Raw genomic sequence first — 25,133 nt, forward strand, 5'->3', positions numbered from 1 at the left:
GTGACAATCTCAATTGCAGCAAGGACAGAGCAGGTAACATCTCCTACATCTTCTGAGCAACTTCCACGTGGAGGATGCTGTGTCATGGGCAGCCAAAGTAGGTCTACAAGCAAGGCTAAACCCGTCCCTACTTACACAACAAATGGAAATTGAAAATATGAGTACTAAACCAAAATATTAAGTACTTATACATCTATATTTTTCAAATGTACAGGATAAAAAAGGAAAATAATTATTAACTGCATGGATATGGTCAAAAGAGCTAAATCACTTTGCTAGAGCATGACAGAAAAGCTTTATCCTTTTGACAGTTAGCATTGATTTGAAATTGCTATGTTATTTCTTCTGGGTTTGGATTTTGTTCATTTGGTTTTGTTAAATCTGCATACTACCTTCTTTCATTTGATATGCTAATCCTTAGAAAATATCCTATTTTGGTTGGGTTTGGGGTATTTTTTAGTATTATTATTATTTAAGTGAAGTCAGAAGTAGCCTTATGGGGAAACTCCAAGTGTATTCAAAGAAATTTTAAACCTGATTGGTGGATACAGCTGAAGAAAACGTGTTTTAACCCCAAGTTTTAAGAAAATAATTTAAAGTATACTAGAAATATTTTACAATAGCTAAACATTTTTATCATTCTACAAGCTAGTTTTCATCAAATGAGATGAGGTAGCAACAAATTGTGAAAGACTTATGATGGGTCCATAAGCACAAACCAGCTTTGTAATTTATAATTAGTGTTATGGGGCCTTAAAAATTGATTTGAGAGGGAGGCCCAGTCCACATGAATTGTCAAATTTATGCTGCAGCACAAAGTTTTCATGGTGAAGAAATAATCTATTACGATATCTAGTGAATAATGGACCAGGGTTATCATTAGTTTGTCATTTGTTTCCTATTTTAAATAATTGTTTATTGTAATGACACTTCTTAATGATTGAATGTCTGCATCTTTGGTTTTCCTAAATATTGTAGGTAACCTTTATTGTAATAAATTATAATTGCTAGTGTGAAATAAATGCTCAGATTTTAGAAGTAATAGAAATCTTGTACTGATGATAAATACGTGAAAAATATACTACATGCATATTCTAAAGGGTACTCCATTTGTTCATAAAGAGGTTTCAATGTCAGCTACATCCCCCAACACTCTCTTTTGCAGACCCAATGCAGGGCCATTTTCTACTTGAATTTCTTAATTCTTTCATCCAAACTATTATTCAACAGCAGAAGCATTGCTAGCTGGCTTAGAAGCTTTTACAAATCATTCTCCTACCTTGAACACATAATGTTATAATGTAAAAATTTTCTTTGGATAATGCCTGGTTTTGATTTCTTACTCTGTGTAATCATTAACTAATTACTCTCTGTTATATCTCCGGTAGCTTGTAGCTTGTGTCCTGATTACTTGCTACTCTAAAGATTAAAGCCCTTGGAAGTGAATATATGCTCTTCCAAAAACCAATTATGATATACACAATGTTTGGGAAAGGAATGCTGGTTTTTAATAATGAATTTAAATTAAGCATTTTAAGAGCAGTTACCTCTGAGTGATGTCTAAGGTACACTAATATTGTTTTCTCTTTAAAGAAGCAAATCTGTAAGCAAATGAAAAAACCTTTCTTTAACAAAGCAGATACAGACAATGACTTGCTGATTTGGCTGTCACAGAAACAACAATCTAGGCTGCTCAAGAGAAAATATTTGTGTTTTTTTACAGTATTTAAGTTACATGTGATGAAAAACACAGACAGTTAAAATTACATGTTTCTGCCTAAATACCATATATCTAAACTTTTTTATTAATATTTGCTTATAAATATCTCCTTGAATCCTTGAGATAAGATATTCATAAATAAGAAAATTTCTTTCCAGGCTATGCCATTTGGTTCTATTGGCAAAGGTGTTCTGTTTTTTCTCCTTATTTTGAACTGTATTCCTATTCTTTATTTATCTTTATTCCTCATCTGCTTCCTTGTTCTTGAAAACAAATGACCGGAAGCATACAATGTACTCAGACCTTATGAGGGATTTAGAAACCAGCGAGACTATTTTCACTTTCTGTGGGAAAAAGGGAACTACTGCCAGTGTTTTCTTCACAACTGGTGGCTCGGACCTCAATATGTTTCCCTCACAGAACTTCATGTCCACTTCTTTCAAAATCCTGAAATGTCCTGAGAGTCTTTCACCATTTGCAAAAACTCTCACCCTATAAAAAACCCTAGAGCCCGGAAGTCTAACCTTCTTAATTTTTGATTATTCTCGAATTTTCTTAACTTCTTTAACTTCTTTTAACTTCTTGACTTCTAGCATACAGTTTTTTCCTTGATCAGCCTCCTTTCCTTGTTCCCATGAGCAAATCAGCCTTCTCAAACACCTCTCTCTCATAACAATCTATTTTCCCACTTCTCATTTCATTCTGTAGTACAACAGACTTCTTGCACATTATTCATTATTATTATTTTAGTCGGTCTCTTCTTCTCCTCTCTTCTAAAAATATGTGTCCTCAGCATTTTCTCTCTGGCTTCCTGTGCAGCAAAGTACTTTAAATCTTCTTTTCCCTGTTACTGCTGCAAATTTCCCTCTAAAATCTTACCATCACCTCCAGTCCTTTGGCGTTTTATTAAGAAATGTCTCACGCATAAAGTAGGGGTCTTTTTAGATCTGTATTCAAGTACTGTTTGCATCATGTAGAGCTGAGTTTTACACCACTCATTTGCATTGTTGCAGCAATTCCTCTTCTGCATTTCTTTTGCCACAATAATTAGAGCCTCCTTTAGTGAGCTCTGCCTGCTCCCCCAACAAAATCTCACCCTGTGGCTCTTGCTCTGCTATCGTCTGCTTGTTGGCTCCACTAATTAATTGTTCTGTCCTCTTGCTCCGGTGCAATTACCTTCGAGGGGACAAAGTACCAAGGAACTGCACAACTAGAGCACGGCATCTGTTTAAGGTTTTGTATTGTGCATAACACTGGAGCTCCTTCTCTCTGCTCAGAAGCACACAGAATGTCAGAGTCCAAACGACTGAGAAGAAAATCAACTTTTTTCCCCTAGCCTTGTACCAAATGAACATTCTTTTCTGATTTTTTTTTTCCAGGGGTGGAGCCATGGAGAAAGACTTCATAAACTAATGGAAGTGACTTTAAGAGGAATGGAGCCCATAAATAAAGCAGTACTTCTGAACTAGATAGATGTTTCCATATTGAGCCCTTAAATAAGTAATTTTGGAATCAAATATTCATGGATTATGAGTAAGTTTTAGAGAAAAGACATATTCTAACTGCCTTGTCATGGAGTAAATGCTGAAAGTCAAAGAAGCAGATTCTCTGAAGAATCTCTCTGCTCTTTCATCCCTAAGTTACTTTAGGCTTCTTATAGGAAACAATCAAAGGGAAACAAAGGAAAAAAGCCCTGAATTTGAATTAGTGTCAGAATGTAATTATTCAAATTTATAAAAGCAGAGAACCACATTAATGTTCTCTGAGACAGTAAGAAACTCTGTTGCAGATGCTACCTATATGTACAGCCCTCAAAACCACTGCCAAAAAAACTTATTTTACATCTCTGATAACTTCTGAATACCATTTGATGCTGCAACTATTAAAGAGTTGCTTCCACACTATCATGGTGCCTGAATCTATTGTAGTTCCTCTTCTCCCTTCCTGTCAATCTCTGCACCAAAAAGGAAATCTGCCCTCAAGCTCCACCAGGTGTTAGCAGCAGCTCTCCTCCTCCAAGTTTTAATGTAGAGTGAGCTTTTCATGCTTCTGTCTGGCTTTTACTTACTGAACCAGAAAGGAAGCCAATGGAATTACCAGGTAGTAAACTGAATCACATGGCTGAATGCTTGTCTGGCTGAGAGCCAAACCATGCCTTGCTTTGTTAAATGTTTAAGCTTTTATGACATGAAGTGCTTTCTTAAAAGTTTTGTATTGAGCTAGAGTTAGGCTGGCTAAAGCACTTTTTCTCAGCAATAAAACTGGGTATTCTTTAAATATGATTCCTATTTGGTTCCTTTCCTTTCACCTCTCTCCCACCAAGAACTACAGCTTTTCTTGGTTTTGTTGTATAGTGGCGACATTCTTGTGGAGTACTATCCTACATGGCTTATTCTGCTTTTATCAGGGAAGTGTTAACCTTCAAAAGAGTTTTCTCAGTAATCAACATGGCAGGAGACTCTCTCAGTTTGTATCACATTCTGTATTTATATGTTCTTTGTTTGCTCAAGTAGTTGTTGATTTGCTTTGGCAGTCCTTTCTCCTGTACGTTCCTGATAATTGGCATTTATGCTAGAGAGTAAAGTTTGTAATGCCTGTTTGAAAATTTTGCTGAAAGGTCACAGAGTCATTGCTATTCCACTCAATACATTAAACATCAGAACATGAAATGTAAGAAGTTAAATATTTTCTTTTGACCTTTGCTTTCTTTTGCAAAGTGTGCTTGAGGCCCAGAGCTCAGACTATTGCCTTGTGAAGATGTGCCCTGTACTTGGCCATAGACCTTATATTTGCCAGGTGGCAAAATCCAGCCAGGAAAGAAAGCTAATTTATGCTTCCTTCTCTTCTCAGCCTTCCATGCAATGTCAATCTTTTCAAGGTATCAATCACTCCTCAAGTTGCGAAAGAACAACTTAATGTTTTCTTGAAGCAAGGATATGTAATATTAATGCCAAACACAATTGACACAGAGACTCCCTATATTTTGCTAATGGCAAAAATAATTTAGCTCAAATCCACAGCAAAGAAAAAGTACAGAGAAAAAAACTCATTTGTAAGGCACAGATGGTTGGATTTGGCCATTTATCCCCAAATGACACCCTTCAGGATGCAATATGTAATAACTACTTAAAAGGCCTTTCAGAATAAGTTCTCACAGATAAATAAACAGTGAGAATAAAAAGATATTCAAAATGTAAAGGACATTAATAAAACACATAAAATAGAGCCAAAACTAAAGTTTGTTTAGCAAAATGTGTCCTGATCTATACATTTGCTGTTAGGCACTCCTTGTAAATATTATTTGTGATATTTTTATCATAGCAACAAATACCCAACAGGGAATGAGAACACAATTATGGATTAAATTTCTGTGCCTTTGGGGTAGGATATTAACATCTAGAACAGTATTAAACATGGAAACTTGAACAGCAAAAAAATTATAAATGATGCCATATTGATGCATAAAATTGAAACCTCTGAGGCCATAAAAATAGTTGTTACAGGAACAGCTGCTGGACAAATAACATATCAGCCTTAGCAAAATACTCAGCTTAAAGACTGTAAGACCATACACTGAGAGAAATCTGTAACACACTTGTACTAGATAAAAGACTAAAAATAGCAAATGCAGTTCTCAAAATCGTGAAGTTAGGCAAGTTTCAGAGCTTTTGAAAAACAATTATAATCTATGGCCCTCTCTTACAGTGATACTTTTACTGGAATTTGCTGGATGAAGTTTTAATTTCCAGACCTGTTGAGAATTTGACAAAAATATTAACCAGGGAAAAATAGGTTCATTGAACAACTGAGGAAGCAGCACACAGACCACTGTAAACTGATGAATAGGCAGAAAAAACTAGAATCAGGATTCTAAGAAAGGTGAGCAAAGTATCTCTACTAAAAATTTATTTCATATAGGATAGGCATGGAAAAGGAAAAAAAATTTGGAAAAGGAAAAAAAAATCTGGAAAATAAAGTGTTTTTGTTTTACGTCCTTTACAAATTGCTTATAAATAATAATGCAATAGGACTTACAGGAACAGGACAATCATTCTTGGTCTCTTATCTTTGGATACAGAAGTGATTATTGGAAAAGCACTAGTGTGTGCTACAGAAGCCTCCCCCCTTCATGTAAATTTGGAATGTATTTTTGTGGAATGCAGCCATTATGAGCTTGCACACTGATCCACTTTGTGTAACAGGGGCTGAGTGCAATACAGTAGTAGTGTATGTGCAACATCCACATTGTGGTAAAGCATACTGGGGGGGTTAGTTAAAGATCAGATTTCTCCATAATATTTTCTTTCAAGCATGTTTTTTCATCATTTTTGAATGGTAAAGCTAGAAATCAATCTTATTTCGTTCTAAACAAGGGCTGATACAGTGTTTTATCTGCCTCACACTTATGATGCCTATTTAAAAACAGAAAAGTGACCAGTGATATTAATAACTGTGTGTGAGGCTGTGTGCCTGAGCACAACTCAGTTTCCTGAAGGCAGTACAATCCTGCTGTGGTATATAGGCTTTTCCTTGCTTTCCAAGCAGCTTACTGCTGCCCTGCCACCAAAGCAGGGCACCTGTTTCTCCCGAGTGGAAGCCCAACATTGCAAACAATTTACTTTGCTGTCTTGCAAAGAACAGTGAACAAATTTGGGTTTTGGCAGATACCTACCCAAACACCATATAAGGTCCTCCTGGTTGATAATCAAATTTAAAAGTTAGCACAAATATATGGCCACTCACATACAACCTGGCACCTTTTGGTCTAAAAAGCATCATAGGCATTATGCACATAGAGACACAAGCCAGAATGCAACTGAAGGCAGCAGGGAAAATTCGTGGGGATTATCACAGATGAGTCCCAAGCTGCCACCTGGCTACTGAAACATCACTGACTATATGCTGGAATATGTTCAGACTTAGCTTTATACCCAAGTTTCATGACTGCATTCTCTATGACATGCTGCTCATAATAAATCTCTGGGCATTTCAGTTTGGGACCTCAAAGAACCAAGGAGCCAGCTGACTGTGTACATGTAAGCATTAATCTTTGGGGTTTTTAAAAAACTTCTGTGATAGCATTGGTTATATAGCCTATTTCCAGAAGAGGAACAAAATCAGAACAAAATGTGCTGGTGTTAAATCTGTCTCAGGTCAGAGTGAACATATCAGCACATTTTAGCTATTCTGATAGATTACACCAACTCACAAACAAAAACCAGAGCTGTTGCCAATACAAACAATGCAAAAAAATTATTTGAAGGCTCAAGAGAGCACAAGGCTTTCTCCAATGTTCCTTGTGCCCTCTCCATAGGACACTCAAACTGGCTGATGAGCATAGCAGAGTATGGCTGAAATGTGCCTGCTGAAGAATTTTACACTTTTCTTCCCTAAAACCAGGAACTTCCACATTTCTAAGCTTCTCAGCTCACTCATTTTTGCTCCTACTCTCCAGCAGCTGAATTTCTGAACTGTTGTACTAGACTATTCCTCCTGAAAACACACACCCTGAAGTTTCCCAAGCTTTTGCAAGAACAGGTTCAGCAGCATTTCAGACCCAGGAAACAAAATGTTCTTCCTAATTAATTTTTTGATTTTTCCATTATCCATTCATGTCACTACTGTATGCTGTCTCAGAAAGTGTTTCTTGCAATTGATTAGCCTACATTTAATGTGATCATTTGTTTTATACTTGGACACTGAGCCTCCAAGTTGTGGCGTCTGCTTTTGTCCCACTGGGTTTTCTACCTTGTTTTCAGAGCCTGAAGGACATTATTGATCTTTATCTTATACTCTGTGACAGCTAGCAACAGTTTTGCATCAGAGTGGCCACAGAAGTCATCTCACTGATGACCTGTTTCATATTAGAACTTCTTCACACAGCTTCTGCACACTCAAAGGCCTGCAGGAAACCCTGCTGGAAGAATTACGTTCCATGTCATGACACTTCATTAGCCCATGCCTGTCTCCTGTAGTACGCACCTTAAAACAGGCACAGGCTCCTGAGGTGAGTCAGAGAAGCACACAGAACTTAGCAATAGCGGAGCTGACTGCAAGCAAAGCCTGATGTCTCCATCTACTTCCAGCTGAGAATACCAAGGGAAGAGCATATTGACACCTCCCTCATGGATTGTTGTTTTCCAGTGAAAGAGACTGCTCATGAAGCTTGTCATATTTGGGGCTTGCATTTGCAAGTCTATAACTTCTCTAGCCCTTTTCCCACCGCTGCTTACAGCATAGATAAATATTTGCTTTTTAATTCGTTTATTAGAATTTTATGTAAAAATGTCTTCTGTGTGAATATTTTTTCAGCTTACATTTCAATTTTTATAGCCACTGTTGATTTCTAAACATAAAATATGATGGCAAGTAATTTAAAATATTATGTTAATGAGGCCTCTTCATAATGTAGTTTTCTGAAGAGCACTGGTTTTACATGCCTATATAACCTAAGAGAACACAGCCTTCTTTTTTTAGATCAGATCAAGTTTTCTAAAAGTCACGATGTCACAATGAATAAATACTTGAATAAACATACATATTAATTTCAGACATTGCAGTGGAGGAAATGCTGGTGTCTACCCTTTCCCTGAAAATAAGTATTTCATTTTTTTTGTGGGTTTGACCTCTTTATTTTTCTTTCAGTTCACCAGGCACCATGAGAACATTTTCATCATTTCAAAACTAAGCAATCTATCTGAGAGAAAGCAAATTTCTTCTCTCTTAGTTTTTGACTATGAATTACAAAAACATGGGCTTTTGTTTACTAATTCTAGATACCTGGGAAAATGTAGTGTACGTTCAAGATTACTTTTCACACAAAGGCAGGAAGGAGTAAAATTTTTCAGACCATGTAGCAAAGCTGCACCCCACCAATCCAAGTTTGTGGTTAGCTGAAGGGAGGATAAATACCAGTTTATTCTATTTGTTTCAGTAAGAATGGAGCATTTATACTACTCAAATCCTTTGCATATTTTTTGTAAAGGTGCTTCCCTGTCCTTCAGAAAATTGGAGGGATAGTGAGCAGAAAGAATAACTGTTCCTTTGAGAATGCTGCATTTTTTTCTTCCAAGTGAGACATAGTTTTGCTCGTCACATTTAACTCACACAAGACAAGACTCAAATGTTTGATTGTGTTATTTCCAGTCCCATTTCTTTGGCATCCAGGGTGACAAAAATAGTAAGTAAATTACAAAACAAACCAAAAAGTTGTTGTTTACAATTTGATAGGATAAAACCTTTGTAACACTAAGAATCTGAATGTATAACTGAAAAAATTGCTTAAAATATGGCATTTTGTTTCTTTCTGCTTAGAAATGCCAAGCAGGATGTTTAAATAAAGATTTTTCCATTTGCAAAAGTTTTAATTGGTTATGTGAATTAGAGAAAATGGTCCTTTAGAAAATACTTAAAGTATAAACAGAAATAAAAATTAGTTTTCATTACTTAAATGAGGGCTATTTTGTTTTCTGATATTTAAGTCTGGACAAAACAGGTGTCATGAGGTGCTTTGAGATAAATCATTCTGTCCCAGGTTTTGGATGCTCCAAGCTCTTGATATGGTTTGAGCACTGAACTCTTAGGAAAGATACTGGCAAAACCCCTCGGGTCCTAAAGAGGGCAGAGAATGACCTGCAGCCCTTATTGAACCACACTGCTGTTTAAAAGTCACTTTTACTAAGCGTAATACAGAGCTTGAGTTCGCTCTCAACACTGTATCTTGCTCATAGTTTCAGTCAAATTATTTTCTTTTTAAAAATTGTCACAAGTGCAATACTTTTGCAAGTGGAAAAAGTACATAAATTTGCACTATTTCAAGTTTTTCGTCTTTAGCTGGAGAAAAACTACTAGAAAAACTACTTTGTCCTCACTGTGACCTGTGTACCCTGAAATTGCACACAGTTTAAAATGAGACTTGAAATATTCATGTTTCATTTAAATTATGCAAAATAATCTACAGCAACCACAAAATCTTAGGAATCTGAGAGATATTTTCAGTTACATGAGGGCAGGAGATGAGTGGGGGTTTAGTCAAAAGAAAAAAGAAGGAAAAAGACAGGAAAAAGAAGGAATTGTTTCAAAAGTAGAAAAGGATACAAAGAAGAAGAAGAAGGACCTTCCAGGACATCTAAATATTGCCTTGTGCCATTATGTTCATAAGAGCTTCTGGAGGGGGAAGTGCTGGGCAGAACAGCAAAGTAAATTATACCACTGGATTTGGATTATGTCTGACCTTGGTTGAATCAGTTGTTTTCTGCAGACTAAACAAAAATTTAGTCCTAATTTATTTGGCACTTTGAGATATTTTTTCTTAAAGATGGTGGCAAAAATGGTCAGTCTTAGGATAAAATGTCCTCATATATCAGCATCAACTCTACTTAGCAACAACTAAAACCAGAGTGTTATTAACATTATTCTCGTCTCAGCTCCAAAACACAGCATTGTACCAGGTACATGGAAGAAAATTAACTCTATTCCAGTCACAAGTGCATGAAGATAGAAAGTCTAAAATGCCACAGCATACCTCTCAAGCTAAATGGGCAATTTTGCCTGCAAATCAGCAGCAGATAGAGTGAGAAATCTTGCAGCTGATTCACATGATTCCAGACCTTAATGTCAATATATTATTTTATCATCTCCCCTTTGCATTAGTATCATGATGCAAAATGAAATTCACATCATTTACTACAAAAAACTCTAAAACCAGGCCTCTTCAGTAGCCCAGAGAGTTGTATCTTTGAAGGACTGAATCCACCAAAATATGCTTGAAAAGTCTAAGATAATGTAAATTATGGCACAACCGTTCATTCTGAACAGCAGCAAGGGAACAGGAAAATGGGGTCAGTCTCTAACTGTGTGGAACAAGATAATGAGGTGAGAAACATCCTTTTGTATGACACAAAAGGAGCATAACTGCAGGCAAAAAGCTGCAGCCCATTAAATAATTCTGTGTTTGTCTGGAATTGTAATAAAACGAAATTAAAAAGGAAAAGCATGCAGTTATCTGCTTTGTTTCTGTGGGAAATGGGAAGTCACAGGAGCAGTCTCTCTACTTGCATGCAGATACAGATTTCTGGGAAACACAAACAACTCGTCCAATGAGTAAAAATTACAGAGCAGTTAAGGAGAGAGAAGAGCACAAATCATGCAAATCAAGGCTCTCTGCTGAAAAGTTTGCCTGAATGTGAGAGAAGGAGATGTGAAAAAAAGCATACTTAGGATTCAAGAGAGAGAGAGAAAATACCCACACAAGAATTCAGCCAAGACATAAAGGTTAACAACTCTATTTTGCAAAGAGTATTGGGAGACACAAATAATCTGGTGCATTGTGTCATGTTGCAGGAGAAATAGCTACATTTATAGCAGCCTTTTCTTTGGAACTTTAGTTGGAAGCTGTCTGAGAGCATAGAAAAGAGAATTGCATGACAAATATATATTTATTTATTTATATATATATACATAAACTCTACTTTTTTATAACTAACAATTCATTGACGTGACTGTTATTTCTGTACCTCTTTTTCTTAAATCAGTACACATAAATGCCCCTGTGAGGTCTTTTCCTCCCTCTACCGCTGTCTAACCTCCTCAGGATATCTGTTAGAAAATACTGGGGGATTGTGATTGTAGTCAGTCCAACGAAATCCCACATTCCCTATAAAAGGACTTAATTAATCATCTGTCTTAGGATGAAGTAAAACTTCTAGATTGTATTTAGAAGGGGAGATTTTCTTAATTAAAAAAAAAAAGTGCTAGTACACTGCCACTCGAAGATGCTTTCCTTTGAAAGTAAGTTGCCATGGTGACATTTTTCTCTCTTTCCTCCAGGAAAAAAAAAAAGAAAAAAAAAAAAAAAAAGCACTTTGAATAAACTTTCCTCAGTACAACTTCATTCAGGAAAGTATTATTTCTTGGCTTGGATAACCACCACTGAATGCTGTGAAAGAACAGTGATTCAAAATCTGTGCTGGACACCCATATGATATCACTCCACTACGGTGCCTGTGATTCAGTCAGCAGACAAAATATGTAGGCAGGAGGATCTCAAGAGACTGCAGAATGACCCATGGAAGAGACTTTGTTTGTTATTCTCACTGGGGAGCTAGGGAACAGAAAATATTACATCCATTTCTCCTTGGCAACAATAATGAAAATTGTGTTTTTCCTAAGTTATGGAATGGTTGTTTCATGGTCTTCCTCTTGTTCCTGCTACCACCTGGAAAACTTGGAGACAGAACACATCTTCATTCAGCTTTGCAAAAAAGGCCTGATTCCAGCTCTGGCTGGGGATGTCAGAGGACTGAAGTCAATGGAACACGGACAGGAGAAAAATCCTGCTTGCTCTAGTGGCTCTTAGTGAAGAAGTACACCAGATGAAACACACATCACCTCACTCTTTTTAAAATTTGTTCTCATTGCTATGTTAGTTTAGTGGTTTATACTAAAGAAACCTGTCAGGGGAATCTTTCATTCAGCAATCTCCTTAACCTTCTAGACCCACTGAAGAGCACCACAGCTCGCCAACTTGCACTGAACAGGATAAGGGGTTATTTGTGAGCCTATAGATTAACACCTCCTTTGCTTCCCTGTCAAGTTCCCAAGGATCAGCTACTTCCTAACTTTTTGTTTATGGCCTCTTTTCTTCAGGTGCATGAAGATAACTCAGAGTGGCCAACAGACAGATTCTGTTACTCAGCCATATTGGTAATGGAAGGCTGATCTGATTTCTGGGAAACTGACTGTGAACTTTGGTTCCTAAATTTCTGCTCATATTGTAACTACCTGTCTGTTCTGCAGTGGGTGATACGTCTTTGAGCTGATCTCTGGAAACTGCTCTGAAACTTCTGATACCAGAATGTAATTGAGTTAGCTTTTGTGCAGTAGTTTTAAAGGCTATTTTATATAAATAATCTCCATTGAAAACAAGAGAAAAGATAGTTCATCTAGAAATCATCATATAGTTCAAGTCCTTAATGATTATTAAAGATTTAAAGGAAAAATAATCTGTACAAAACAATCACAGAGTACACAACGACATATTTATTCTTAGTGGTTAAATTCCTCAGCTTTTTTCCTAACAGTAGATTATTCTACTATGATTTATATTTTCAATTAATCTGCACTTTTAATTCTTTTAAGGGACACAACATAGATGTTACACCTATATGCTACATCTGGCTGTGTGTTACACCTGTTGTTAGAAACTAAGCCTTATTGAGAAGGATGTTGTCTTTTTGTTTGTACCTTCACAGCTACATCATTCACTGTGTATAAATATAAGAAACAGCATAGAATTGTTAATTTAAGAGATGATAAGTTAATAGCAAAAATACCAAACTTACATATACCTTTAAAAGGGGTAGTGGTATAGTTGTATTTTAAAATGTTCACTGGCTTTGGAAGCAAACAGAATTGCTTCCAGAACACATGAGACTTGTTTTAATTTATCATGAAGGATGAAAGCATTTAAATAGGTAAGTCATAACAGAGGCAACATCAGTGTGACCACAGGGCAAAACAAACTTGCCTTCTGACAGTCACACAATCCTGCATCTGCATCTTGCTACAAGAGTAATGGCTTTTTATATTCTTTTAAGAGCTGTTGAGAAAATCCTGTAGTCAAAACACCACTGGCTGAATGTGCATTTGAAATTCTCAGTGAAAATAAAGACTTATTTGCTTGTCATGCATTTGATTTTTTCACAGCCTTAGAAGAGTAAATAACCTTAGGTTATTTACATGTACTACTGGCAATCACTGTGGAAGAACTGGCATGCCCAAGTGACTCAGGACCTGCTTCCAACTTTCCATAGCTTTCATTGGTGACGCTCGAGTTCCAAACTTTTCTCCAAAATCAGGAGGTCTATATTTTCTTGCTTTTAATAAAAGCTTAGACTGATGCAATCATTCTGGCACTTTGCATGAAATCATACGAGGCTATTGGATAATCAGTAATGAAGTCAAATTTGAGATGATTAATTGGTTCTTTGACTTCTGTAGAAAAACGACTGGAAAGCCAGCAGAAAAGATAGGAAAGACTGAGCATAGGACTAATTAACATAAGAATCATCAACCAAAAGAAGAATTAATATGAAGAAGAGAACTATGTGACTTGTAGCCAATGAACATTAATGCCTCTCCTTGCTAAAATTTTACAAATAGTGAAGAGTTTCAATAGTCATTGTGCTGGCTTTGTGGAGGTGGCATCCAGCCTCCATTTCTGGACAGAAGTGTAAATAAGTCTAATACCTCAGCTCTGTGTGTGGATCTGCCTCTTGCACAACCAGTTTTGAGACAACAGCGGATGGAAATGACTTTGGGATTATAAAAACGGTGACCTGGCCACACTGCCCACTGGAAATGCAACTGCTACCAAATCAACTAGGAGATCTGTGGGGAGCTCTGAAGAGTGCTACAGAGCCTGGACACGTTCAAGGATTCCTCCCCACAGTAAAGAGTGTAGTAAACACTCTCAAGGATCAGGGGTTTTGGCCTCACATGTTGTGAAATATCAGCCGGACACAGGCATTAGGACCGAGCAGAAAAGTTGGCCAGAACTTGCTGTGTCACAAATCAACTGAAAAATATGAAAATGAAAAAAACCCAGACCTATTTATGGTGTGATAGTTAATTCTGGTACAACTGAACAACAAGGAGTGGAAAAAACAATGTAAAAATTATAGAGCGTACGGATTTAATCTAAAATACTGGAGATGTTTACAAGCCTTAAATTTTCTTTATTATCTACTTTTCATGTTGGGTTGCAAAATAACGTTAAAAGCTTTGCTGAAATTTTAGAAAAATGTCATGTTGTTTAAGTGATCCTTACCTGACTCTGCAGCCGGCTCAGTGCTCCAGCAGAGCTTTGTGTTGGCCGTGCCATCCCCAGCATCCTGCCTGCTGGACCATTACTCAGAAGAGAAGCACAGCATCTGGATCAGAAAACTACATTTTGGGGCCTACATGGAGGGGAAAAAAATGTAAGTATAAAGCCACAATAGATTTCAGAGTGGCTTTCAGCCTGTCCATTAAGATAATTCAAAGCAGGAAGCCTCTTAAATTTTGTGAGTAACTTCTGCAAGTCCCCTGTATATATTCTAAATTAATGGAAAACACAAGACAGACTTTTTGAAAAGGTTATTTTTCTTTAGATAGTAGAATCCCATCTTTGAATTCTGTAGGATAAAGGGGGATCCCCTGGAAAATGTGTATTGTCAGGAACGGATAATTTTTGTGGTTTCTCATGACAATCATGGTGACCATCCAACAAGCTCATTGCCTTTTTTATTACCTTTCTACAGATGACACAATAAAATGCAATTGGAAGGTTTTGCTTTTCTTTTATAAAATTTTTTCCTTAGATTTGTATTCAAATCTTGCAAGTTTTACAGTTGGAGGAACAAGCTGATTTTTGTTCAAGTGATAGATTTTGCACTCATAGCAAAGCCTTGAAGAGATACAGCAGAAAATGAAAGCATGTTGACAGAACAGCTTATTTGGACATTAATATTAGTATTTTTATAACAGTAGTCCCAATGTAATCTGCAAGAAAATAAATGTGTGAAGAAGGCTCCCTACAGAAGTTGAGGAAGCTCCATCCTCAGAGGTAATGAAAAATCAACCAAAGCTGGAGCAACCTGGTGTGATGTCAAAGTTAGCCCAGCTTTAGGTGGGAGGCTTGAAGAAGGGTTCTGTATGTGCCTCTTCCAAACATGAACTATACAATGAAATTAGGCCTTGAATTAAAAGAAATGTGGTGGAGGATGGAAATATGAAAACACACAGAGATGTGTGGTTGCATAAGCATTGTCTTCTCAGAAAACTAAGCACAGAGAATTTCAGAGATACGGGCTGAGAACACAGTCTTGTTTCTGTAATGTGTAAGGGCACCATTGCCAATTTTGTAGCCGTTCAGCAGCTGGGTCTCAAACAATAAGACTCAGTTTCAGTATTTTGATCAAAATGAACTTCTTGGAGCTGGAATTTTCTACAATGAATTATTTACTCGGGGTAGTGATTTTCTTTAAAGTCCCTTTAAGAATAATTCACTCATTTCCAAAAACAAATTAGCAGAAAACACGTACTTCTTTCATATAAATAAAATGTTTATAAGTATTTAATTAAAGCTGTGCTTTGTGGTAGCTTTTCCAAGTTTGGCAGCCTAGAAAACCTGCATAAACTTGGCCAAGTCCTGGGTGGCTTATTTTATTTGCATAATTGCAGAAGATATTTTTTGGCATTGTGTAGGTGGTGTCCAGCAGTCTCTTTGCTGACATCTTCCATCTCAGAGCTTCCAAGGCAAGCACAACATTTTGTGTGTATGTACACAGGCTTTCCACAGGAACAGCACTGTGAAGGCTTAGGGGCAGAAAACAGTGATGATGCTGGTGCACAGAAGTGGAATTTGAGTTGTATGACTGGATGGAGAACACAGCAAGGAATCAAGACACGGTGGAAGTGAAAGGAAGGAGAAAGTCTGAGGGTAGCAGTAGAAGGATTTATGATCACTACAGCATATTCTGCTCAACTTCAAACTCAATCCCATGCTCACTGCCTTCCCATGAATTCATAATTATAAAAAGGTATTAAATCTTTAATCAGAGTATGATGTAATGATTTCCTTTTTCTCATGCAGCATTTGTGAACCAAATGGATGGTTTTGACAAAGTGGGCCAAGCTCCTGGAAAAAACCAAACCAAACCCCTGTATAAATGGCTCTGTTTGACCAAAAAGGTGTGGAGAAAAGGAGACACAAGATCACAGAAAGAAAACCTGGGTTCAATGACAAAGGCAGCTGGATGCAGCCCTGAATCTTCTCCTTGCCTTCATCTAACCATCTTTCTGTGATTTGGGCAGACTCCTTAACACAGATTTTTCACAAGCAGCAATGATTTTCTGAGCTCTGTCTCACAAGAAATCCTCCCTTTTAGTTACTTTGCATATCTGCCCCTAGGATGGGATGCTTCATGCTCCCCAAGCAAATATTTCTGGTTGCTATAGCCAGCTGGCTCAGATACTAGCTTGGGTTGCTCCAGGGTGGATGTTACAGTGTGAAGAAAAATGTCTCCTTGCAGAGCTTAGTTCAAAATGGCTGCAATTCCTCACAGCTGCACCAGAACACATTGGGGGCTAAAGTGAACACAGACAATCCTAGAGACTGCTAAGCAATCACTTAAAAGAAAAATAAAAAAAAAATTATCTCCAGATATCACATCTGGGCCCAAAATATTTAGGTTCTTCCAATATTTTTGCATTTGTAGAGTGAAATTCCTCTTTTCTTATTCTTTTATATCCTTTTGAGAAAAATTAACGAATCCATGATCAAGATGAAAATGGGTAATATGCTGCTAAGTTATATATATATATATATATATGTGTGTATGTATGTATGTGTATATATATATATACACTCTAGCCAGTGTAAAATCACATTTCTTGTGCCCATGTAAGTAATTACCATAAGATAATGTAGCTAAGGCTGTAGACCTTTTTTATTCAATAAAAATTATTGAAAATTAAATAAAATGAGTGAAAGAAAGCTGTAAGCAGTGAGGCAGCATATGTGAACCCCAGTCTGATGGCTCTGGCCATCACCAGCATCTGGTGTTGCCCACTGCAGGACAGGTTTACCCTTGGAATGCCCAGGCTGGGAACAGGCACCAGTGCAGCTCTCCCTGCCACCCCCCTGCTGCCCAGCCTCCCCACTGCACTGGCAGCCCTGAGCACAACTAATCCGAGTATCAGCATTAACCAAACCTCAGGAATGTGAAGCGACCATCGACCTATTTATCCTTACAAGAAGCAGCATAAAGAAAACCTCTAGGAGCTACACCATTGCCTAAGTACACTATCAGGGAAAGAAACTGTACTCATTTCTTTTCTGGCAAAGGTTACAGTACTTGAGCCTTTGAGAGCCGCTGTGACTCACGTTCCTGTGCTCTTACAAGCACACTACACACCATTGTTCCAACTGGTACGCCTCTTCTGCCTTTTATTATTTTCATGGCATTCAGCCCGAGGTTAATTTGATGTTCAGCCTGAGGCAAGTTGGCTGTATGGCTTATACTAACAGATATAATTCATTATTTTTGAGCAGTAAGTGCTCAAAAGCCATCAACATGAGTGTGCTCATGTCGAGAGCTTTTCCTCTTACAAGCTTCCAGTTGCAGCTTTCAGAAGTCAGGCACATAGATTCCCATAGAGAATTCCTTAGTTCTGGAAGGGCAGGTAAGGGCTTCTTCCCTTACAGGAAAACAGCAGTTTTGTCACTCACCAGAATATATGCAGGCCCCACTGGTACAAGTGCCATAATTCTTAATTAGCCAATGCAGCATCAAAAGAGGCTGCAGAGCTCATGCCCAACTTCCTATCATGTTGCTTATCAACCAAAAATGAACCAATGTTAATAGTATGCTAACAACATATTAACAGTTAAAATTAGTTTTAAGATATGTGAAGTAAACCTCACCACTGTCGTTATTCGTTTTACCAAAAATGGGTTTTCTACTGTATATGTTTTTCACAAGATTTTTAGCTCAACAACTGCACTGTCCAATTTGTATCTTCACAAACACAGTCCATGGCAGACGGTGACACAACACAGTCAATGAGATCGGGTTCTTTCTCCAGCAGAGACAATAAACTTTCCCACACTGTCCTTATTTACAGCTTAAACTCCAGGGAAGAAAGTTACCAACACTTGACATTCAGTGCCTTCTGGAAGACACTGCAGCCAGGGAAAGGTGCAGTGGGAATCACTTCTGACTAGCAGTTTGGAATATGATGGTCCATCTACTCAAAAATAAATTGCAGCCAGTAAATATTCTTCTCTTTTATTTTTACTTACAAAAAGACATCCTAATCCATTTGATAAATTTCAGCATGAGTGGGGTGGGTTAGCAACTTCAGTATAAGACTTTTTTAACTACCACAGAGTGCAACCCTTTTAGTCTACATATATTTTTATACAACAGTCTTTTAAAAGCAGTTCCTTGGTGGGCAAAAAAATTCCATCCACCATTTTTTTGTGAAGAATATTTAAGCATTGACATTAGAGTTAATTGGTAAACTATTCAATTGTTCAGTTGTAATGTATAGCAGCTGTATCAACAATGTCTGAATGATCACCCCATGCTGCCACCCAGGACTTACCTCATCTGTTATAGCATGAAATACTGTATGATAATTTGTAATGATGCAAGTATCTGGTAACTTGCTTATAATAACTTATCAGCAGGGACAACAGCTTAATTATATAGTACATCTCCTGATGGCTTCCAAATATTTCTGCCATTCTTCACTAATTTCTAAGGGAAATAATAAGTAAATAAATAGGAATCAGTTTCCTTATTTTACAGTAGTACATTGGTTTACAAATGGAAGACAGAAAGCTTTTATTAGCTGCCAAGGTGACTATAGTCTTTGTGCTCTCATCATGATATAAAAATTTAGCCCTAGCCACCCATAAATCCTGATGGATGATGGAGAACAGGCTGCAGGTTAGTTAAAGGATGTGGAGGAACTCCTAGACCAGACTTCTCAGAGCTGTGCAGACTATTATCTCAAAGGTGACGCTCAGCCCTGGTCAAGTGGGATCGCTGTTTGCACTGATAAAGTACAGGCAGCGTGGATGAAATGCCCTTCCCTTCTGGTGCTACCTTCAGGTTCATTCTGAGCACAGGATCACAGGATCCATCCTGGGAACAGCCCTGGACCAGCAGGAGCAGAGGAGCCTCCAGTGCGCAGGAACCTTCTCTGTTTGGCACAGAGGCAGTGAGAAGGTAAGTCGGTATGGGATCAATGATATGAAACCAGAAGGCCTTTCCTCTGTGAACAAATAATCTGTCTGTGTCGGTATCAGGGGCCTCCAACCTGGCTCTGTCCCATTAAACATTGGCTCAAAAAGGAGTTCTAGGCATTCCCATAAGGAACCATTAATAGTGCTTTCCACTAGACTTTGCTCTTTGCAGAAACAAACTCTATCACCTTGTTTGTTCATATGTCAGTATTCATTCTTGGAATTAATTTCTCTCCTATCAAAACCTGTAAAATGGGAATCAGACAGCTCAGCTGAGTGAGAAAATGTCTTTAAATTTGGGAACTGCTGTAGAAAATGAGATTTTGCTGCATAAACATTTCTCTGAGAAATCAGTAGCTGATAATAAGTACTGAGAGTAGGGATTTCCTCCCTCCATTTTGAAGAGATTACTTTTAAAATAATTTTGAAAATTAGAAAAAATTTAGCATGCATGGAGAGCAAATGGACATGTTTGGGATGTTATTGTTTTGCCTAGCACTATAATTTGGTGTAGAGAATTGGGAATGTATTATTATAATAATGAGAATTGTATTAAAATAACCTTTAAAATCACTCTTTCATTATGAGTGTTTAAGTGCCCAGAAAAGCCTCCAAAAAAAAAAAAAAAAAAGAGGAACGCATGAATATTCGCTGTCCTGGGTTTTAGCTCCTAGATGGTGCAGTGTTGAAATAGAGAGTACAGAAACAAGACTGAGTCATGGAAAAAAGCCAAAAAAGCAGGAGGAATAAAATCTGTGCTTTTGTGCAGACTAACAAGTTTGTTCCAAACCCCGTGGATGGGCTGCTGCGCTCCCCGGCTCCCTGCAAGCAGCAGCACTGTGCTGGCCTGCACAGCAGTGCTGCACTGCGTGTCACAAACCACGCTGTTTGGGTGGAACAGAATGTCTCACAGCCCGATCCAGACTGCCTTTCTCCCTGCTGTGCTGGCACAAGCCACACCCTGAGCACAGAAGGGGAAACGTTGTTCTGGCAGAACCCCGAACCTGACACTAGGAGGTTTGTGTCAAATATATCGCTGTCCATGGCGTGGAAAATGCTGGAAGCTGAGGATTAACTTTTCACTCATGAGAAAAAATCTAGCATTATGTTATCCATACTTGCCAACTATTCTACATCAGCCTGTACCTCTGTCCCCTGTGACCCTTCTCTATTTTCAGTGAAATCCTAGGCAGCCTTAGAATGGATCTTGTAGGATTATGTTTACAGGAAAATGGACATGTACTAAATGGACCAGCCTAACCTTCTGGAACTAAAGAACAAGGTCATCTTTGTGGATAAAAAAGCTGATGTTGCAAGAAGAAAGAAGAAACAGAAAAGTTGACAGACAAAGGGGTGTCAACCCGAGTAAAATGACTCTTACAGCATCTACCAACTAGATTAAGAAAGAGATGCTTGCTTGCTTTGTGGACAAAGTAGAGTTACCAATCAAGAGATGCATGGACAAAGCGGAGCTACCAAAGAAACAACGTGTGACTGTGGAGACCAAGATAAGAAGTAAATATGAACAATGTTTAGAAGCACAATAAACAGCTTTTGCTTGATTCACATTGAATCATGCAGGGTCCTTTGATCTCCTCAGGATCTGACCATAATCTTATTTTTCCCAGAGAATTCAAACATTCATAATGACAGCAAGACATAATGCATTCAAAATTACATCATAGAACTAATGTTAGGTTGGGAAAGACCTTTAAGATCATTGAGTCCAGACATTAACCTGAGCACAACACCTATGTGTCCTTTAAAGATCTGTGTTGGCAAATCTACCACTTCCCTGGACAGCCTGTTCCAATGCTTGAGCACTCTAGGTGAAGAAACTTTTTCTATTATTCAGTCTGAACCTTCCCTAACACAACCCTGGGGCTATTTCATCTTGTCTTATCACTTGTTACTTGGGGAAAAAAGATCCATCTCCGCCTGGCTACAACCTCATTTCAGGGACTTGTAGAGAGTGATAGGGTCATGCCCAACCCTCCCTTTCTCCAGACTAAATACCCCCAGCTCCCTCAGCTGCCTCTTATAGGCCTTGCACTCCAGACCATTCCCCAGCTCCACAGCCCTTCTCTGGACACACTCCAGCACCTCAGCGTCCTTTTTGCAGTGAGGGGCCCAGAGCTGGACGCAGCACTTGAGGTGTGTGCTGAGTACAGGGGGACAATCCCTGCCCTGCTCCTGCTGGCCACACTATTGCTGTTACAACCCAGGATGCCGCTGACCTTCTTGGCCACCTGGGCACACCTGGCTCATGCTCAGCTGCTCTCAACCAGCACCCCTAGGTCCTTTTGCACCAGGCAGCTTTCCACCCACTCTGCCCCAAGTCTGCAGCATTGCATGGGGTTGAACTTTGGCACCTGGCCTTGCTGAAACTCAAACAGTTGTCCCCGGTCCCTCGATCCAGCCTGTCCAGATCACTGCAGAGCCTTCCTACCCTCCTGGAGATCAGCACTCCCACCCAAGTTGTCATCTGCAAGCTGACTGAGGGTGTACGTGACGCCTTTATCCAGATCATTGACAAAGGCACTGAGCAGGGCTGGCCCCAGCACTGAGCCCTGGAGAACACCACTGGTGACTGGCTGCCAGCTGTATTTCATGCAGGGCCTGTCTGGGGATGCAAGTGCAGCAGCCTGTGTCTCTCACAGCCCCGGACAGCCCCATTCCCAGAGCCTGGCCCTGCACCAGGGGCTGCCCTCTGGCGCTGGTGCAGAGCAGGGCACAGATATAAAGGCATGCTCTAAGCTTTGAACAGCCCAGCAGACTCCCAAATTTAACACCTCTATTGAGCTATAAATATTGTTTGTTTCGACTATCTTAATCTATAATTATCTTTTCAAAGGCAAAAATAACTAAATGGTATGTTTCCATTTAACTGGTACATGCCAAATTCATTTTTAACTGTAAATAGAACTAAACAGCCTGAGAGACAAAGGAAGCACTTCACTATGTACTGTGTACTATGTTCTATGTACTACTTGAAAAGTGTAGCTAAACATGCTGTGATAATTATCACCAGGAGTTTTTTCCACAGTATAAGACTCTCTTAAAAGTAAGCTGCCTAAAAGTATCTTCTTTACACAGAAGGAATTGCAAGACAGTGATTGTGCACGGGAAGGAGAATTTCCTATTAGACTTATACAGATATAATTTTGCAGGTTGTGACAATACGATCTGTGACAAGTTTCTGTTCCCCACATCTTTCCCTCTTTTCCAACCTATATGAGTCTATGATTCTATGACTAGGTAGAAAGTGTTATTTTTAACAAGACTCACCAGTGCATATGTTTACTCTTGTTTACTACTGAGTAGAATCTCTCTATAACACTCCTATCATCTACAGAAACCCTGTCACTGTTTTCAGCAAGATTCCACTGTCTGCAAATTTTCTGTTCTCTGCCTGCATTTAATGCTCTTTCAACAATATACACTAAGAAGTAAATAACTTTTCTCCCAGATTTTTGCCTCTGTCCTTGCTATATTAACCAAGCTCAGAGCAGTAGCTTTGTTTTCTCCTCATTTTTGCTAAGTGAATTTGTTAGCAAACAATGACAAATGTTCACGAGCCAGCACCAGTTTTCTCTAATTGCTGATTTCTCTAACACAGCAGAAATGGAGAAACAGGTGCCAAGTGCAAGGTTAAATACAGCACTTAAACTATGTATTTCATAAGAAATCTTATTAGACAGTTTTTAAAAGCATTTAATAATTTGAAGCTAAGCTCTAAGTTCCCTCATCTTTCTAATGAAGAAAAAAGAAAACAAGAGGATGTCAAAAGTTGTGAAATACTCACAAGTCTCGGAGTGCTGGGCAGCAAGTCGACACGACACAGAAGTTAGGGAAAGGTTTGCACAAGTGACACCAGCAAATGCTCCACCCCCTCCTCCATTCTGTTTTACTTTCAGTTGTTACATAAATAAATTTGTACCTAATAAGGTGGAAGTTATTCTCACGACAAAGAGCAGACTGTAGGGATTTCCTGCTGCTGTTTCCTAGCAATTTTCAAACTTGGAGGAAAAAAAACCTAAAGAAAACAACACAAACAGAACTGTGGGGAAATGCATATGCCTACAATTTAGAAGGCAGGCGAGCGAGTGCCAAACACGAAAGGCAGCTGAGTGATTGCTGTCTGAGGCATGGACCTTCCTGGGCATTCTGGTTTAGCATTCCCTACAGGGCAGAACTCCTGCAGCTTGTGCCCGTGTCGCTGCACCTCGTAGCTTGAGCGCAACTTCCTGAGCAGGGCTGGCCAGAGCGGCCTGCCTGGGGAGCAGGCACTGGGGCTTGGTGCTGTGACTCCTCCTCTTTCCAGCCACAGCAGTGGTTTTGTTGCTGGGGCAGCTGCCTTAGGTGGGAAAATGCAGCGGCCTTTCAGGACGACACCAAGAAGCCGTGGAAGAAGATCATGAGGACAGAGAAGAGCTTCTTCAAAAGCCTTCTCCATCTGGCTTGCTGTGGAACAACAGGGTAGGGAGGTGGCATAGGCCAGGAGGAGAGTATCCTTGTAATGGAGCTGAAGAGATTAATTTACAAATTGCATTGAAATCCGAAGTTGTGGATTTTTAGCTGTAAAGAAAAGTGGAGGTTTGGTGTCTATAATAATCACTGGGAATGGCAGATGTACACCTACAGTCCTGCTTAGACACCTCATCATAAAAAAGCTTTTGTTCCTTGAGATAAACTTGAATGTCTTGAAGATGAGGCTTAGCAGCTCCCCAGGAGTACTGTCAGGTTTCCAGCAACCATCACTTACCTATGTAAGGTTCATGCACTTGAGAGGCAACAGTGAAAACAGTTCTTGATCTCTGTGCAATCTTTTTTATATCCTCAGCTGTGCTGTTCTGGGTGCTGGATGTTCTTCTGTGCATGTCACACTGAGACGTGGTAAAAATATTCTGCAGCTAAATTACAGAGTTTTAGAAATTACTCTGACTCCTTACTGAAGAAGAGATGAGTTTCTGGAGCTGGGCATTTCCTTCTTGTTTCTCAGTGAAATAATGTTTTTTTCAGGAACACTACTTGTAAAACAATACCAGTTAGTTCACCGTGCTGGCATATTCTATTACAGAAAGATTCCACAAATCTATTTATGAACATAAACAAGACTCCTGTATCTTCAACAGCTGTCGTACAAGCGAGAGAAACAGGACCTGGGACTGAATGTTCCCAGAGAGCAGTCACAGGTGGCTGCATAAAAAAATGCCTTGTGTGGGACAGCTTTCTGCCATTTCTTAGCACCCTGGAGTCCTGAGGTCCAGCATTTGGGTCCAGCATCCATTCTGCAGGGAAGGCATTGGAATGCAATGCCGCCACATTAATCACCTCCTGCATGGGTTCAGACTCGCCGTCACTGCTACTGCAAAGAACAAAACACAGAAAAAAGGAAGCAGAACTCACAATTCCGTGCTTGTCAGGGACTCTTGGCTCTCTCACACGGTACCTTATGTGTGCCTCCAGAAAGGCAGCTACTTGTATTTTGCCTCAATGCAGGCTGTGGATGTCAGTTTTTAAGCAGATGGACAGACATGAGAGATGGAATCTGCTTCACCTGGCAGCTGTTAGAAACCGGGAAGGATTTGAAAGTGAAAATGAAAATACAGACTT

The 25,133-nt window shown here is 38.9% G+C and overlaps 1 protein-coding gene across 1 annotated transcript in view; it reads right to left on the bottom strand.

Annotated features, from left to right (window-relative positions):
* IL15 (interleukin 15) overlaps window positions 1–23,354 on the bottom strand; it is a 38,100-nt gene extending 14,746 nt beyond the window's left edge. Inside the window, exons 1-2 of the mRNA XM_030947750.1 lie at window positions 23,323–23,354; window positions 14,550–14,679 (exon numbers count right to left, since the gene is read on the bottom strand). Coding sequence (XP_030803610.1) covers window positions 14,550–14,612 — 63 coding nt within the window. The 5' untranslated portion in view covers window positions 14,613–14,679; window positions 23,323–23,354. The remainder of the gene's footprint in view (window positions 1–14,549; window positions 14,680–23,322) is intronic.
* Between the last annotated feature and the right edge of the window lie 1,779 nt (window positions 23,355–25,133).

The sequence above is a fragment of the Camarhynchus parvulus genome, chromosome 4 (genome assembly GCF_901933205.1).
Source record: "Camarhynchus parvulus chromosome 4, STF_HiC, whole genome shotgun sequence".
In the NCBI taxonomy this organism is placed as follows: Eukaryota; Metazoa; Chordata; class Aves; order Passeriformes; family Thraupidae; genus Camarhynchus; species Camarhynchus parvulus.